Source organism: Battus philenor, unplaced genomic scaffold (genome assembly GCF_028537555.1).
Source record: "Battus philenor isolate CCGP_79_NKW_IND1 unplaced genomic scaffold, ilBatPhil1.0.hap1 SCAF_2, whole genome shotgun sequence".
Lineage (NCBI taxonomy): Eukaryota > Metazoa > Arthropoda > Insecta > Lepidoptera > Papilionidae > Battus > Battus philenor.
Window position 1 is genome coordinate 8,217,072 of NW_027181682.1, and position 14,236 is coordinate 8,231,307.

General features: G+C 36.8%; 2 protein-coding genes across 2 annotated transcripts; both read right to left on the minus strand.

The window, feature by feature from the left end:
- Window positions 1-3,613: 3,613 nt before the first annotated feature.
- On the minus strand, window positions 3,614-9,916 carry gbb (glass bottom boat). The gene is made up of 7 exons (XM_068765002.1): window positions 9,135-9,916; window positions 7,289-7,478; window positions 6,871-7,025; window positions 5,596-5,796; window positions 5,096-5,169; window positions 4,557-4,691; window positions 3,614-3,952 (listed from the first exon to the last, which is right to left on the minus strand). The coding sequence occupies exons 1-7, from the start codon at window positions 9,520-9,522 to the stop codon at window positions 3,827-3,829; spliced, it is 1,269 nt and encodes a 422-aa protein (XP_068621103.1). The 5' UTR covers window positions 9,523-9,916; the 3' UTR covers window positions 3,614-3,826.
- Window positions 9,917-12,693: 2,777 nt separating this feature from the next.
- On the minus strand, window positions 12,694-14,127 carry c12.1 (spliceosome-associated protein CWC15). Its single transcript, XM_068765309.1, has 4 exons — window positions 13,915-14,127; window positions 13,278-13,557; window positions 13,099-13,203; window positions 12,694-13,002 (listed from the first exon to the last, which is right to left on the minus strand). Exons 1-4 carry the CDS (start codon window positions 14,043-14,045, stop codon window positions 12,865-12,867), a joined length of 654 nt encoding a protein of 217 aa, XP_068621410.1. The 5' UTR covers window positions 14,046-14,127; the 3' UTR covers window positions 12,694-12,864.
- Between the last annotated feature and the right edge of the window lie 109 nt (window positions 14,128-14,236).

The following is a 14,236-nucleotide window of genomic DNA, read 5'->3' on the forward strand; positions in this document are numbered from 1 at the left end:
AAGCCTGAAGGCTTCTCATTCGAAGGCTTGTAACGCTGACATTCAGTACAAGATTTGAGATACTCCGCTACAAAACGACGCATTCCAGGAAAATAGAACCGCTGGGTAATACGATGCAAAGTCCTATCAACACCACCGTGACCAGCTGTTGCAGCGTCGTGACATTCAACCATCACTTCCTTCCGACGGTTGACTGGTACAACAAGCTGCGGTTCTTCCGTTTCTGCTTCCGTATATCGGTAAAGTATCCCCTTTGACATATGATAACCTCTATCTGTCCACCTACAAATCTCCACTTCTTCCTTTCCCTCCAGGCCCAGGATAATCTTCGCGATTTCAGGATCTGCGAGCTGATCTTCACGAAGAGCGGTTGCCTCCCATCGTGGCGTTTCAACCACCACCGTACAGACGCCACAAGCATCTCGAGCCTCCTCAACGCATGGCGGTCGACTGAGCGAATCTGCGATGACGTTTGCCTTTCCTGGGGTGTAGTCCACTTGGAGATCGAAAGACTGCAACTTCATAGCCCAACGGACCAATCTACCTGCAGGAGACTTCAAGGTTAGTAACCACTTCAGGGGCTGGTGGTCGCTGGCGACGCGCACGGGATAACCATCGATGTAGCCGCGAAACTTCTCGACTGCCCACACAACTGCAAGAGCTTCACGCTCGGTGGTTGAGTAGTTTCGTTCCGCCGAAGTCAGAAGGCGGCTGGCGTACGCGATCGGACGCTCCTCGCGCGGCGACTCCCCCTGCAAGAGAGCTGCACCTAAAGCATAGCTGCTCGAGTCAGTCCTAAGCACAAAAGGAAGACTATAATCTGGCTGGATGAGGATTGGAGGAGAGGTAAGTGATTTCTTAAGTTCCAAGAACGCAGCGACTTGAGCTTCGCCCCACAACCAAGACTGATCTTTCTTCGTCAGCATAGTCAACGGTTGCGCAACCTTTGCGAAGTTCGGCACGAACTTACGGAACCACGAGCACGTCTGTAAGAAGGATTTCAAGTGCTTCACATTCGTTGGCTCGTTCATATCGACGATGGCGCTGATTTTGTCAGGGTCCGGCGATAGCCCTTGAGACGAAATCACGTGACCTAGATACTTAACACTTTCTCTAGCAAACACGCATTTAGCTCGATTGGCGCACAGGCTGAAGACACGAAGGCGATCGAAAACAGCTCGAAGATCCCGTAGATGCTGAGCAAAGTTTTCAGAGATCACGATGAGGTCATCTATGTAACCTAAAATAGTCACGCCTTTTAAAGCAGACCCTGAACGAAACCTGTCAATCAGACGCTGGAACGTCGCTGGAGCGTTGCGCAAGCCAAAAGGCATACGCCTGAATCTGAAAACGCCAAATGGTGACACGAAGGCGGTTTTGTCGCGATCCTCTTCCTTGACAGCAACCTGCCAGTAACCTGCCTTGAGGTCGATGGTGCTCATGAAACAACTTTTGCCAGTATACTGCAGTAGATCGTCGATCACCGGAAGCGGATAGGAGTCAACCTTCGTGATGGAATTCAATTTGCGATAATCCACACAAAATCTGTAGGACCCATCCTTTTTAGGTACCAACAGCGCTGGTGCTGCCCACGGAGACTCACACTCTTCGATGACACCCTCCGTCAGCATCTTATTAATTTCAGCCTCCATAACTTCTTTTTTCGCAGGCGTCAGGCGGTACGGCGGGACGGCGATCGGCGGGTGGGTGCCGGTGTCAATGCGGTGTTCAGCGAACGACGTCGGTCCTCCCCCTTCTCGGAAAATGTCCTCGTACTCCTGCAATGTCTGCGCGAGGCTTGCTCTTTCAGGTGGTGACAGCATCATACCCTCGTCCGAACGCAACATGTCGGCAGAGGCGCACCCGATGAAGTTACGTGATTTCTCACAACGCAAGGGGTGAATGACCTGAGGTTGATTAGCTGTGAACCACGTTTCATTAAAAATATCAATAACCAAACCAGCTTTACGTATAAAATCAATGCCTAGCAATGTTTCATTGTTAACTGCATCTGGAAAAATAATAAATGTGATAGGTATTGATGCGCCCGCGAGCATCACCACAACGTCCACCAGTCTGACTGTCACGTCACGCACTACACCGTCAGCAAGTTTTACAGTCATGACGCTACTACGCATCGGCTGCCCTAACTTAAGCAACAAGGAGTACAGCGTGGATCCGGCAACGCTACGTTTAGCCGCCGTGTCTAATAGACCGGTACCGCGATAGCCAAAAATCTCTATGTCCAAAATTGGACGGCCTTTGGTACAATCATCCGGACGCAAGCGCTCGTTACGCGAGTTATCCACTGACCGCGCATCAGGCACATCATATACATTACAAACAGAATTTAAAAAAACAGTATTACAATCAAAAGAAACATGGGCTTGACATTGCGATGCCTCGGTTTTGGAATATAAATGCCTATTTGTTGACATAAAATCGCATGCAAAGAACGAATCCTTAGTGTCCGTATTTTTTGTATTACAGTTAACACAATTAGCACGAATAACACCTTTCGTACCACAACCGTAACACGAAACTGTATGCGGATCACTTTTAGATCTAAGCCTTGAGCACTCATCGCGATTATGTCCACTCTTCTTGCAATAAACACAAAACCGTTTACCTCGATTCGGCGCATTCGCTGCGCTTACCACAGCAGGTACAGCGACGACGGCGGCGACGGCGGCGGCGGCGGCGGCGCGTGCCTTGCACGTTGCACGCGCGCGCGAGCCCGCACTCCCTGCTCGCTGATCGCTTTGTACACTTTCTCGTGTTAATTTGAAACGAGCCGTGCAACCGGCGAAGTTTCCCGACGGAGACGGATGAGCCGATGACGACGATGGCGATGGTGATGGCGAGGGCGCTCCTGTGGTGAAGGCCGGCGATCGCAGCAAAAGACTCTCGATTAGCTGGCGGTTTGACTCCGCTTGAGCCTTGGCGAACGCCGCCATGAACGACGATAGCTGCCCCTCGGTCATGAACCTGTCCGAGTCCTCATCCTCGACGTTGTTACGGACGCCTGAAGCCTTGCGACGCGGCATCGCAAACAACAGATGCAAACCACTGACGAAATTCACTCCGATAACGCACAATTGTTAAATTTTCGATGGGATTCTTCTACGACGCTAAGATGGCGAACGGTTGAATACGCGATTTCGGCGATAATTAGCGTGTAGGCCACGGGTTGGGCGCCAGTGTGATGTGGAAACACGTTTATTTAATTATTAAAACAATTTGTGCGCGGAAAATGAATAATTCGCCTACGCGCGGTTGCGCATCGAACCATGGCTCAAATCCGACTCCCTGGAACTCCAACGGCCGCGGGCGCACGTGCTGCGCGTCTTGGCTACCTGCCAAGAGCAAGCAAGAGCGCGTATCGTGCACGCCGTGCGAGTGAGCGAGACGAGTGGGCGAGACAAACAAAAGGTTGAGCGTTGTGACGACGTTCGCGGGAACTTTCACATCTGGCGGCTTTTTTATATAGCAATATTATTACATAATAAATTAACGGATGAGAACGACACAACTACTGAGTATTCGTCGTAAAAATAGCTTTTTAATTTACCCAGTAAATAATTTAAGGACTCCAGTAAATTAAAATCGAAAAGCATAAATAAATGAATTTTATTGACTTGTTATAAAAATTGGCACAAACATTTATTATAACTAAATTTATCATCAGTACATAATTTCCAATAATAAATTATTCATCGAAGCTTATTTTCTCAGTAATGCGACGAATTTAACAACTTATTAATCTTAATCTAATAATGCTTGTACCTTTGTATGGAACACCGTAGCAAGGAAACTGGAATTATTACTAATGACACCCACAGGTTTTAACGACCATATTCTTGTATTTCCGCAGAATAACATTGGAGTCGTCAGTGTAATACAACACTGATATTGTTGCCAGTTTAATCGGCGCGCATGAAGGCTTCGGCACCTAAAATATGATATTCAAATTACTTACATGATATTACTTCAACAAATTATGAATTTTCTTATTTTATGTATATAATTATAGCACATCGTCATCAGCATCACTTCAGCCCCAAGACGATACAGCTGGACATAGCATTTTTTTTTTTTAATCAAAAATCAAGCCTTTTACCCGTTTAAATAGCTCGCGAGATAATGCTGACGGGGGGTGATTATTGCGATGAAAAAAATAAAGGAATAGGCCATCTCGGGTGTTAATATTTTAAGAGACAAATCTATCTTGTGCGTGACATTAAATCGAAAAAAATTACAATTGCTTTACATCCCAAATTTATTCAAACAGATATAGCAAGAATTGATTAGTGCAATACGGAGAAACCTTATAGTTATCGATGCTAAATCGTCATCTATATCGTCTTATGAAGAGCTTTCTCAAGACTTATTTTTAAAGAGGTTTAATAAAATACGAAAGTGGAATAATGTGAGTATCACATCGTCTAAATAAAACACACTGTGACATTTTTCGCTACTAAAAAAGTAATTTGAATTAGCCGTATTGAACCATATTTCTTGTCTAAATTAGTTTAACTGCCAAAAAATTCATCTACCTGTGTGGGATTTAACAAATGCACTAAGGTTTGAACAATGGCATGATTCGTAGCATTTTTATGAGCATTCAATGGAAAGTTGCATTCGCCGCTACAATAGTACGCACTATAGCCGTCAGGTGCAATAATCCAGTCCTGTAACATAGAAAGACAACGATAAAGTAATTTTTAATTACAAATATTTCATATGTGTATATTTTACAAATATTAAACAGATTAAAATATTATGTGAGCCAAATGTTTTTTTTTATTATTTTACTTGTGACATTTCAAACTTTACAATACAATACATATACTTTTCCAATTTATCACTTCGAACCTAATACATGATAATATGTGGAATATTTATAAAATAAGCGCCATAAGTGCGGCGATGTTGTTCGAACTCAGTGTTTTATTATTGTATACTTGTAGTTTTAAATCTAAAGAAGTCATTTACAAAACGTATTCTACATTTACTACAAAAATAATTTAATATAATAATAATTAACAAATTGTTCTTACGCAATAAAAAAACATTTTTCAAACATTATACTCACTTGCCATTCTAAATCCTTAAAACTGACGTATAATGTCTGGATTTCACAACTTCTTGTCGTCCAGTGAGACGTGTCTGGAATATATTAACATCTTATAAAACTATTCTTCATCTCGCTACTTGCAACGCATAAATTAAAAATAACGCTTTTTTTTAGAACAAGGGACAGCAGTTATCGGTAATATTTGGTAATTTCATGCTAATCGCATTCTATTATTTAAAAAGTGTTTACGATAACTGGAACGACGGCATATATTATTATTATGTCAGCCGTAGTGCGTAAATTACTGGACATAGGTTTCCCACATAGATTTACAAAAGGACCGATTGCAAATCTATGGGGGAGTATAATAATTCACATCAATTCCCTCTTACAAGAGTTTTTCTAGCGTCTTCAGTTGTTTTACAACCTTAATAACAATAGTATTCCTACATATACTATATAAAATACGTAAACGTTTAAAATATTAAAGTTAAAATAGGTTTTTTAATATTATATACCAGTCAAAGGATTCCTTAGATAGTTATCAGAATAACCATGAGTGCGCCATCTTCGTGCTTCGCGTTTGCGTCTTGCTCCAGCGTCCCACCCACCAAGTTTAGGCCCATTCTTGAAAAATGCCACCATGAATGGCTGTTTGCCATCAGCCCCAGACCCTCGGGCTTCTTCCAAACCTATTTCCTCCGGCTTAACATGGCGTTCTGCAAGACATACAATTATAAATCATAAAAAAGTACGTATATATTTTAACTTAACTATACAACAAAGTTAATGTCAAAAATTGCTTCCTCTGGTGACCTTCATATAAAAGTCATAATCCCCGAAAAAATGTAAATTATGAAAACTTGACAGTGCTGCTATTGATAAGTCTATACAATTTATTTTTTAATTTGGCGACCACCACGAGCCGGTATGGGCAGAGCAATGGCGGTCATCGTAGGTCATTTTTAGGAAAGGCGATACCTAGAAGTGGGCGTTAATCAGCTGATATGAAAATTACGGTTAAATACAAAGTTCTAAATTAAATACAAAGTTGCTTCTCTATTTTAAAAGATTGAAGAGAGTCATCTTTCCATGGAATGCATCGCCAGAGAATGATTAGGTAGGAATCGCGACCGGACAGGTAGTAAATACTGCATACATATTCTTTCACAATTTCAAACGCACCGCATCTGGTAAAACCTAACCAAACCGAACCAAACAAACAGTAGTACTACATAACAAACAGTGTAGTCATAGCCCCGGAGTGGCTAATTTTTTTTACAAAACTGTGAAAATGTACACAGATTGTCACATTATGATATTAAAACAGCAGGTACGTTTTAGTTTTTTACAAAGGTAGATTGGGATATATCATTGCTAGAGAAGTGTGATTAATAGAAGATACGTCTATTCCTTAAACTTTGCATCATTATGCATCTCAAATGCGATGAATTTAGTTAATTCAACGACAACTAGTCTACTGAATCTTTTTGATTCTCAAAAAAAAATTTGAAGCTATAGTGAACATAACAATTAAATTAAATTATATTTATGTATACAGATTGCTGCTGGGTTCTTATGTTACGGGCGTGGATATAACGAACCGGCAAATGCAGCGAAAGACGTCCTTCCAGTAGGTGGACAATGGATCTTTACAAGATTGTTGGTAGACGGTGGATGCAAGCCGCTTCCAACTAATCTTATTGAAAATCTTTGGGGGACGCCTTTGACCAGCAGTGACCTATGGATGTCTTTGTCCTCCTACGGCTGATGATGATAGTTATTCATGTTACCTGGTTGTGAATGGGGATGAATTGTGATGAAGAATCCACGGTTTTCGGAGGGTTCAGTTAGCCAAGCTAAAAGCGCTGTAGTGACGTTCAGCTCCAACCAACCTTCAGCACCTGCGCTTGTGTTTACCGCTGCTACTTGCTCCATTTGTAATCCTCTGTGGAATATATGATACACATTTTTTATCTACTTTTTAAATATGTAAACATCGGTAATAAATATTATGTACTTTATATTTGTATTTTTGAAAAATATTATAGAATAACATTACATTACATAAGCTCGCTAGTTGTCTATTTGTGATCAAACAAATAACTTCAGTAAAGCACAGCCGCTATCATAATCATTCGTGGCATATCTAATTTCAAAACTGGACGGTACAAAGCAAAAAAAAAATTAAAAATAGATTTTATCAGTTACCCAAAATTGTCAACGCTGAGAACTTTGTGTGCGGCAACTGTATATAAACTGGTTGGGTCATCCGTATACGTAGGAGCTTGATGAACCCTTAATTCGGCCGTCAAAAGGGAAGAAGGGTCATTGGGTGCGCCTGATACTTCAAACCACACGTGCCTGCCATGTCCATGGCGCAAAGCACCTAAATGATGTTCTACAAAGTAATAAATAATGTTTGTTATTAAACGGGAATAACTTAATATAATAATATTGCTTACAACCTTATAATAATGCTAGCTGTCTAACGCCGCTTCGTGTGGCCCGCGCTGCCTTTCGTGGGTGGAATTTCATAAAATACATTTTTGGTAATTTTTAACATGCCAATAAAACTAATAGGCTTGTAAGAGCTATATTTAAATAAAATTCGGTTCTGTCAGCCCCCATGGGGGTGTAATTTAGTGAAATCCATTATTAGCTTACATTTACTTGGCAATGTTCCTTCCAAATTTCCACTCTCTAAGCCTTATGGTTCCTGAGATATCGTGATGAGTCAGTACACAGATGGTAAGCTCATATATATCTACATATAATTCGATTTAGAACAAAATTGTTTACAAATAAGCTTAACTTTTGATTAGACCGAATTCTATATAATAGTTAGTCAGAAATAAAAATCAAATATGCACTTAAAGGAATCCTTTAATTTTTTGATCGAATGACACGGTAGAGGCTTTACCTAGACTTGAATGGATTTTTTTTACGTTTCATACTATGACAGACAATTTTAATATAATGTTTAAAATGTTTTTTACAGCTCTTATAAATAAATTTGAACCATTTTGCGTCATTTGTTAAGAAAATAAGTAAGAATCTTAAATAATTTAAAAACAACAGGTGTACGTTGTTAGCTTCGAGAAAGATGTATGTAACTTAATACCCTAATGCACGTGTTAGATAAAGATATCATATTGCAAAATATTAATAATGTTAACGGCAATAATTACTGTATTATTTAAATTATATTCATAATATACATGAGTTATGTGATTTTTTACTAAATGCAAATTTCGTCCTTCGCTAACAACGCATTAATTAAATATTTTTTAGTACTTCAAGATTGTTTATTTCTTTACGTATTATATACATACAATATTGAAATTCGAATCAAAATTAAGTGATTTGCAATACATTTTCAATTTCGAATTCGTCGTAAAAGAAGAAACCTACAATTTAACAAAATACGATGTGAACATAATTTTTTTAATATCTGATTAGCTAGGTAATAATAATACGAGCGGTCGCCTGCAATACCATCTCTTTGGTATGCGACCCGGTGGTCCTTCGCTTACACTCTATAATGAGTCATTCTACCTGAGCTCGCTACTCGCACAAAATGCAGAAAACGAGTTTTACTAATACGACAATAAAACTAAGACATTAAATTTACTAATTTTAGTTAAAATATAATAAAAATCTCAAGAAATACTCTTAAATATGATTTTTTTTTGGTCTTTTATAATATTTGTTGTATAAGAATTATATTATTAGTGATTGTACTATAAATTATCAGTCTCCTTCTGATAGTCATGATTTGAAAACGTTCTGAGTGTGTTGGAAAATAAATTTAAGAAAATAACTTCTATATGTATTAAATAGATATAATAAAAAAATAAGTTTTATTTTTCTTACAGTTTTATAAAAATCTCGAAGGTACTTTGAAATAAGAATAATTTTATCTCCATGAATCTTGTATCTGCACTAAAAGTTCTATTTAATAGTAAAAATATAAGCTTTTAATTCATTTTAAGTTATCAGATGTGTAATTGAACACAGACTTTATATTGATATCGTTCATGTGTACAGTACTCACTTTTGCTTTGGAATGTCATTATAAGATCACTCTCATCAATAGCATGCTGTTCTTCACCACTCAAAGCCATTTCGGAGCTTCGGGTCGGACGAGCTTGCTCATGCTCTTCCGCCAATTGCTTATAAACATCCAAAAGAAAACTAGGTGCGGAACGATCTAAAGGCGGTGTGCTTGTGCGGCGCGGTCTCTCACCAAGACCTAAAAGATCTAAAATTTCATGTTCAACTAAAAGTCTTTCGTGTTGTGTCATTGAATGGTGAATAACTGTTTGATCTAAGCCATTATCAATGTATAAACCAGAAAGCACTGCATCAGACGTCACAATAAACAAACATAAAATTACACACCGCCCCGGTGTCTTAGGGTCAGACATGGTCACAGTCAACATATACACAACAACGTACGCACACGACGAACTCTACTAACTAATGAATAAATCGTTAACGATCGCGTCGACAACGAAATCGCACGAGACTGTCCACAGCCACTGAACCTGCCCACTCAAGGTAGGCCGGCATTCGCCGCACTCTTCGCTGCTTCCCCTCCCACGCCACACGTCTCATAAATGTAAACATTGAAGCGCCAGCAAGTGTGTGGAGCACATTTACACAACTTTGATTATAATAATGACATGTATCGAGTGCACAAAGGAATAAAATTAGCTTTCCTGGAATCAGCAAATGTGAAACTAGATATACGTCCCGTTTATAATATGCAAAAACAATACACAATTAGTTTACATTGCAATGAACCGACATGAACCTAATGTTTATCTTTTTTTCGCCAATTAACAATATTTTAATGCACTATTTTGACATTGAGACACCATAGATTTATCATGTTCACTGCGTCACACACTTTATTCATTTTAATAACCGTACTGTAACATACGTGGGCGAGGGAAGATACTGATTATTTTATTACCATAACTACATAATGTCAATGTACTAATAACAAAGAGGAAAAGTATTATTGTATATGACCATTTCATGTAATTAAAATTGACTGTCTTAACCAAGGAGGGAATTTATTGACTTAATTATAAACGATTAACTGCTTTCTCAGAGTTCATTCTATTTTCTCAACACATATAATTTACATAATAAATAATGTATATTTCATTATATGTAATTCCTTATTTTTGTAAAATATTTAAAATATTTTCATGTTTGATCAAAAATAATTTTAAGATTCAAAAAATATTTTTAATTAAATTGAGTTAGTCGTTAATCTCTTATAGTATTAATTCTAAGTTTTCTCTTATTAACATTATGTGATAACTTTTGCTACGTAACTTACCCAATTTCAAATTATGCCAAATGCCTAAAAACCTATTTCGCAATACAGTAATTTGTTACGGAGTGTTATCGATATATTAATCGATACCGTAATAAAATAAGTTAATCTATATTGTGAATATTCATCCAAAAATTACCAGTTAGGTAGTACAAGTTATCTATTCGTAATGGTAATTTGGGCGATCTGATCAGAGCTTGACCTCGTAAAATCAAAAAGTGTTAAGAAGGGCTGGCCGCACAAGCATAGGATCAAGTACTTACGCATTGAATTTACCTAGTTACTGCCCTGGCTAACAGTACTCAAGGTGTGGGAGTGTTCCGGGTATATCATTAAGCGTACCTCCTTCGCACGATAGAGAACGATAATCATCAATAAGATCTAATGTGAAAGCAGGGTCATTGTCACAATGCGTAGTATTTCCAACCCTTCACGACTATCATGGGTTTCACGGCGCATCAAAGGTAGTAGTAGGTGCATAGTTAACCATAGTAAACATCCAAGTCTGAAACCCTATTTACCGTAGGAAGTCGAAAGGTCTTATACTTTCGTCATCTCGTTTTTTAGTCCATCCAGCACTAAATGGAGATTCCTAGAGTCCGCGCCGCGCTCCAGAGCAGTACACACGCTCCCACGTGGCCGAGAACGCCACGAAAAGTTCGAAAAAATAGTTTAAGTGGTATAAAGGTCAGTTATGTGCATATATCAAAATGGAGATCGTATAGTGCAATACATCAAAATGGAGATTCCTTTATCATAGCGTGGTTATTAATAATATTTTAGGTGCATTGCATATTTCGGCTTTTTCTACCAATTTATAAAAGGTTTTTTAACTTTCTCATGGCCACCTAAAAAACGTTCCCGTAGCCTAATCTTGCGACCAAAATGAAAGGTAATGAAAATTTCAGCCAGTACAAGTGGTACATAATATCCGAAAAGGCGCACTTTACATTAATTATGCATAATAGTGATAAATCTAGCATATCTGGATTATTCACCAGTTTACAATTTTCTTTCTAAGCAAATACAATACTTATACGATAAATAAGTTGATCTTGTTTTATTTTCGTGTTACGGATATGCGAAAGTATTTCAGCGGAAACATAACGTAAAAAATCTTTGGTTGTACTAATGCCATAAAAATCGTTAATTGTTATCTTTAACTTACTACTACAATGTTCCTCATATAAAAATAGAATTTTATACATGTGTTACTGCTTATGGATTTAGGACTATTCGCGTCCCTTACTTTAGTGCAGTGGAAGCTCAGCCGTAGACGACTGAGATTTACGATTGCGGGTTCGATTCCCGGGATACAATGTTATATATTTCTTATTTTGTGTATAATTAATGTAGGATCCCATGGCTCCAAAACAAGTTTTCTGAGTAATAAGAGTGATACCACACTGCCATCGCCCGTAGAGATCTTTGAGTCCTATACCTTGCAGTAGGAGGAACTTTACTTTTGCCAGTGGACTACTTCGAACAGATTCCATTGTATCAAGAAACTAACTCGTTTTTAAATTGTTAATAAAAATTACTCATGGGGAATTACATGATAAAAGAAATATTTTCACTACAAGCAATTCAAAAGCTTTATACCTATTATTATTTTAACTTAACAAATATTAATATGTGAACACACCTATTCTTCAGCCTCATTGATGTATGCATCTACACATAATATCTGTATGGCCTTACACAAAAAATGGCTGTTCATATGATATATGAAATCTCACCAGATAAATTTTTGGCAGGTTCAGAACTGAGAGTGTTACATGAACATGTTGGATTTAGTCCTTAGTCGAATTTGTTAAAATTGCTTTAATATTCCAATTATAAATTATAGAAGTTAAATTCTTTCTACAGTTTGAAAGAAGAAGCATAAGCATCTATAAACAGAAACCGCACATTTATTTGTATTTCAAATCATTAATTGGTACAAGACATAAGATATAGCTTACCTTTTAAATCCTCCAGAATTTAAAAACGAAAGGTACCGTTTTTCAACACAATATTGACAATATAACTACTAAGACATAATTCAAAGCCAATTAGTAACTATAAAAATCTAACAATTGCATGGTCTGCAAATTTTCAAGATTGTGAATGTACATGTGACTTAATAATTTTTGTTTATGTTGATATGTTTTTACAAATACCAGATGGTTTATCTTATTTTAGAGTAAATAAATTAAATCTAAACAGACACAATAAGTTAAAGTTAGTTATAGAAATAGAATTACAGAATTAAAAGACACACTAGAATCTTTACGAATTTATTACAAATTTGCATATTTGAATATTTTATTTGCAGTCAGTAATAATGTTTGCAGCACATAGGAGAGAAACATTGGATAAAAATGGAAACCAACAAATTAAAAAAAAATTTCATCTGCTTTTTTTCTTATAAAATAACAGAAGTGATTGATTTCTACTTTACATATTTCTCCATAAACTTTTTATGAAACTCAGATCTTAGAGAGTCATTGATAAATGTATTTAACTTTTTCTCTGGTTCTGACCGAGCACAATTTTTAAATACCACATCATCATCCCATCTCCTTTTTACCTACAAACAAAAATAATATTGACAATTTTTAATTTTTAAAATAATTATTTAATATGTAATTAATAACATTTTGAAGATGTATTTCCTTTTAATTACCTTAAGGTCATTTTTTTGTCCTGCGGCAGAATAATTTAATAAAGGATTCCCCGAAAGTATGTTTTCCATGCGTATTCTTTCTTCTTCTTGTTTTTTCTCAGCTTCCTATAAAAATTATACAAACATTAATATTTATTTTTTCAAAGACCTGTAACATATAAGTTTATTATTTCACATGCCTTCTTTGCCTGTTCTACAGCTCGTTCCTTTTTTATTTTATTTAATTCTGCTAATAAAGCTGCAGTATCATCATCGGAATCACCAGAATCTGTAGAATCACCTTCCAAAGGATCGTCTGCATCTAAACTAGCTGCAGGCACTTGGTCAATTTTTAATCTTTTTGCTGGAGGTTCATTTGGCCTTCTTACTGAGGGTCCTTTAGTTTCTTTTTCTCTTTCTTCTAATTCTTTACGAAAATCCCTAGCTCGTAATTCTTCTGTTGTTCCTTGTCCTTGTTCTCTATAAAAAAATAGCATAAACAAATTTTAAAAAATCAATATGATTTAAGTCACTAATTATCAATTCTTATTCTTTTAAGAATAAAAATCATAAACATAACAGTATAGACCATTTAAAAATTTTGCCTCAATCAATAATTTTTTTATTTGTTACAATCTAATCAAAATGTCTTAAAATCATTTTCTAACAATAAATATAAACAAGATATGGATAATCATAGATGGGTTTAAATTACTATCAATCGAATACCTTCACATCATGTGTATATACATAAAAAGTAAATAACATTACAATCTGTTTTCAATAAAATTCACAAATAAATAATACCGCGTTGGAATTTCATACTATACTACTTGCCTATATTTCAACTTCGTATGTCCTGGAAGATCTCTACTAGAATATTGCCGAGATATGGCACTTAAATCTTTTTCACCCCGGCCTTGTCCACCACGAGCTGGATCAAATGTTGGTCTGGCTGCAGTCGTCATATTAAATTCTTAATGTTAATGTAAGCAATCATAAGAATTTAATAAAATAAAACAAAAACCTTCACATGTCATTCACCACAAACAGAATAGCAACTACGAAAAGTAGATAAAAAATACGACACAAAGTAGATACATATATTTTAAAATACTTACATGATTCATACTCTGAAAATATAATTAAAATAAATTAG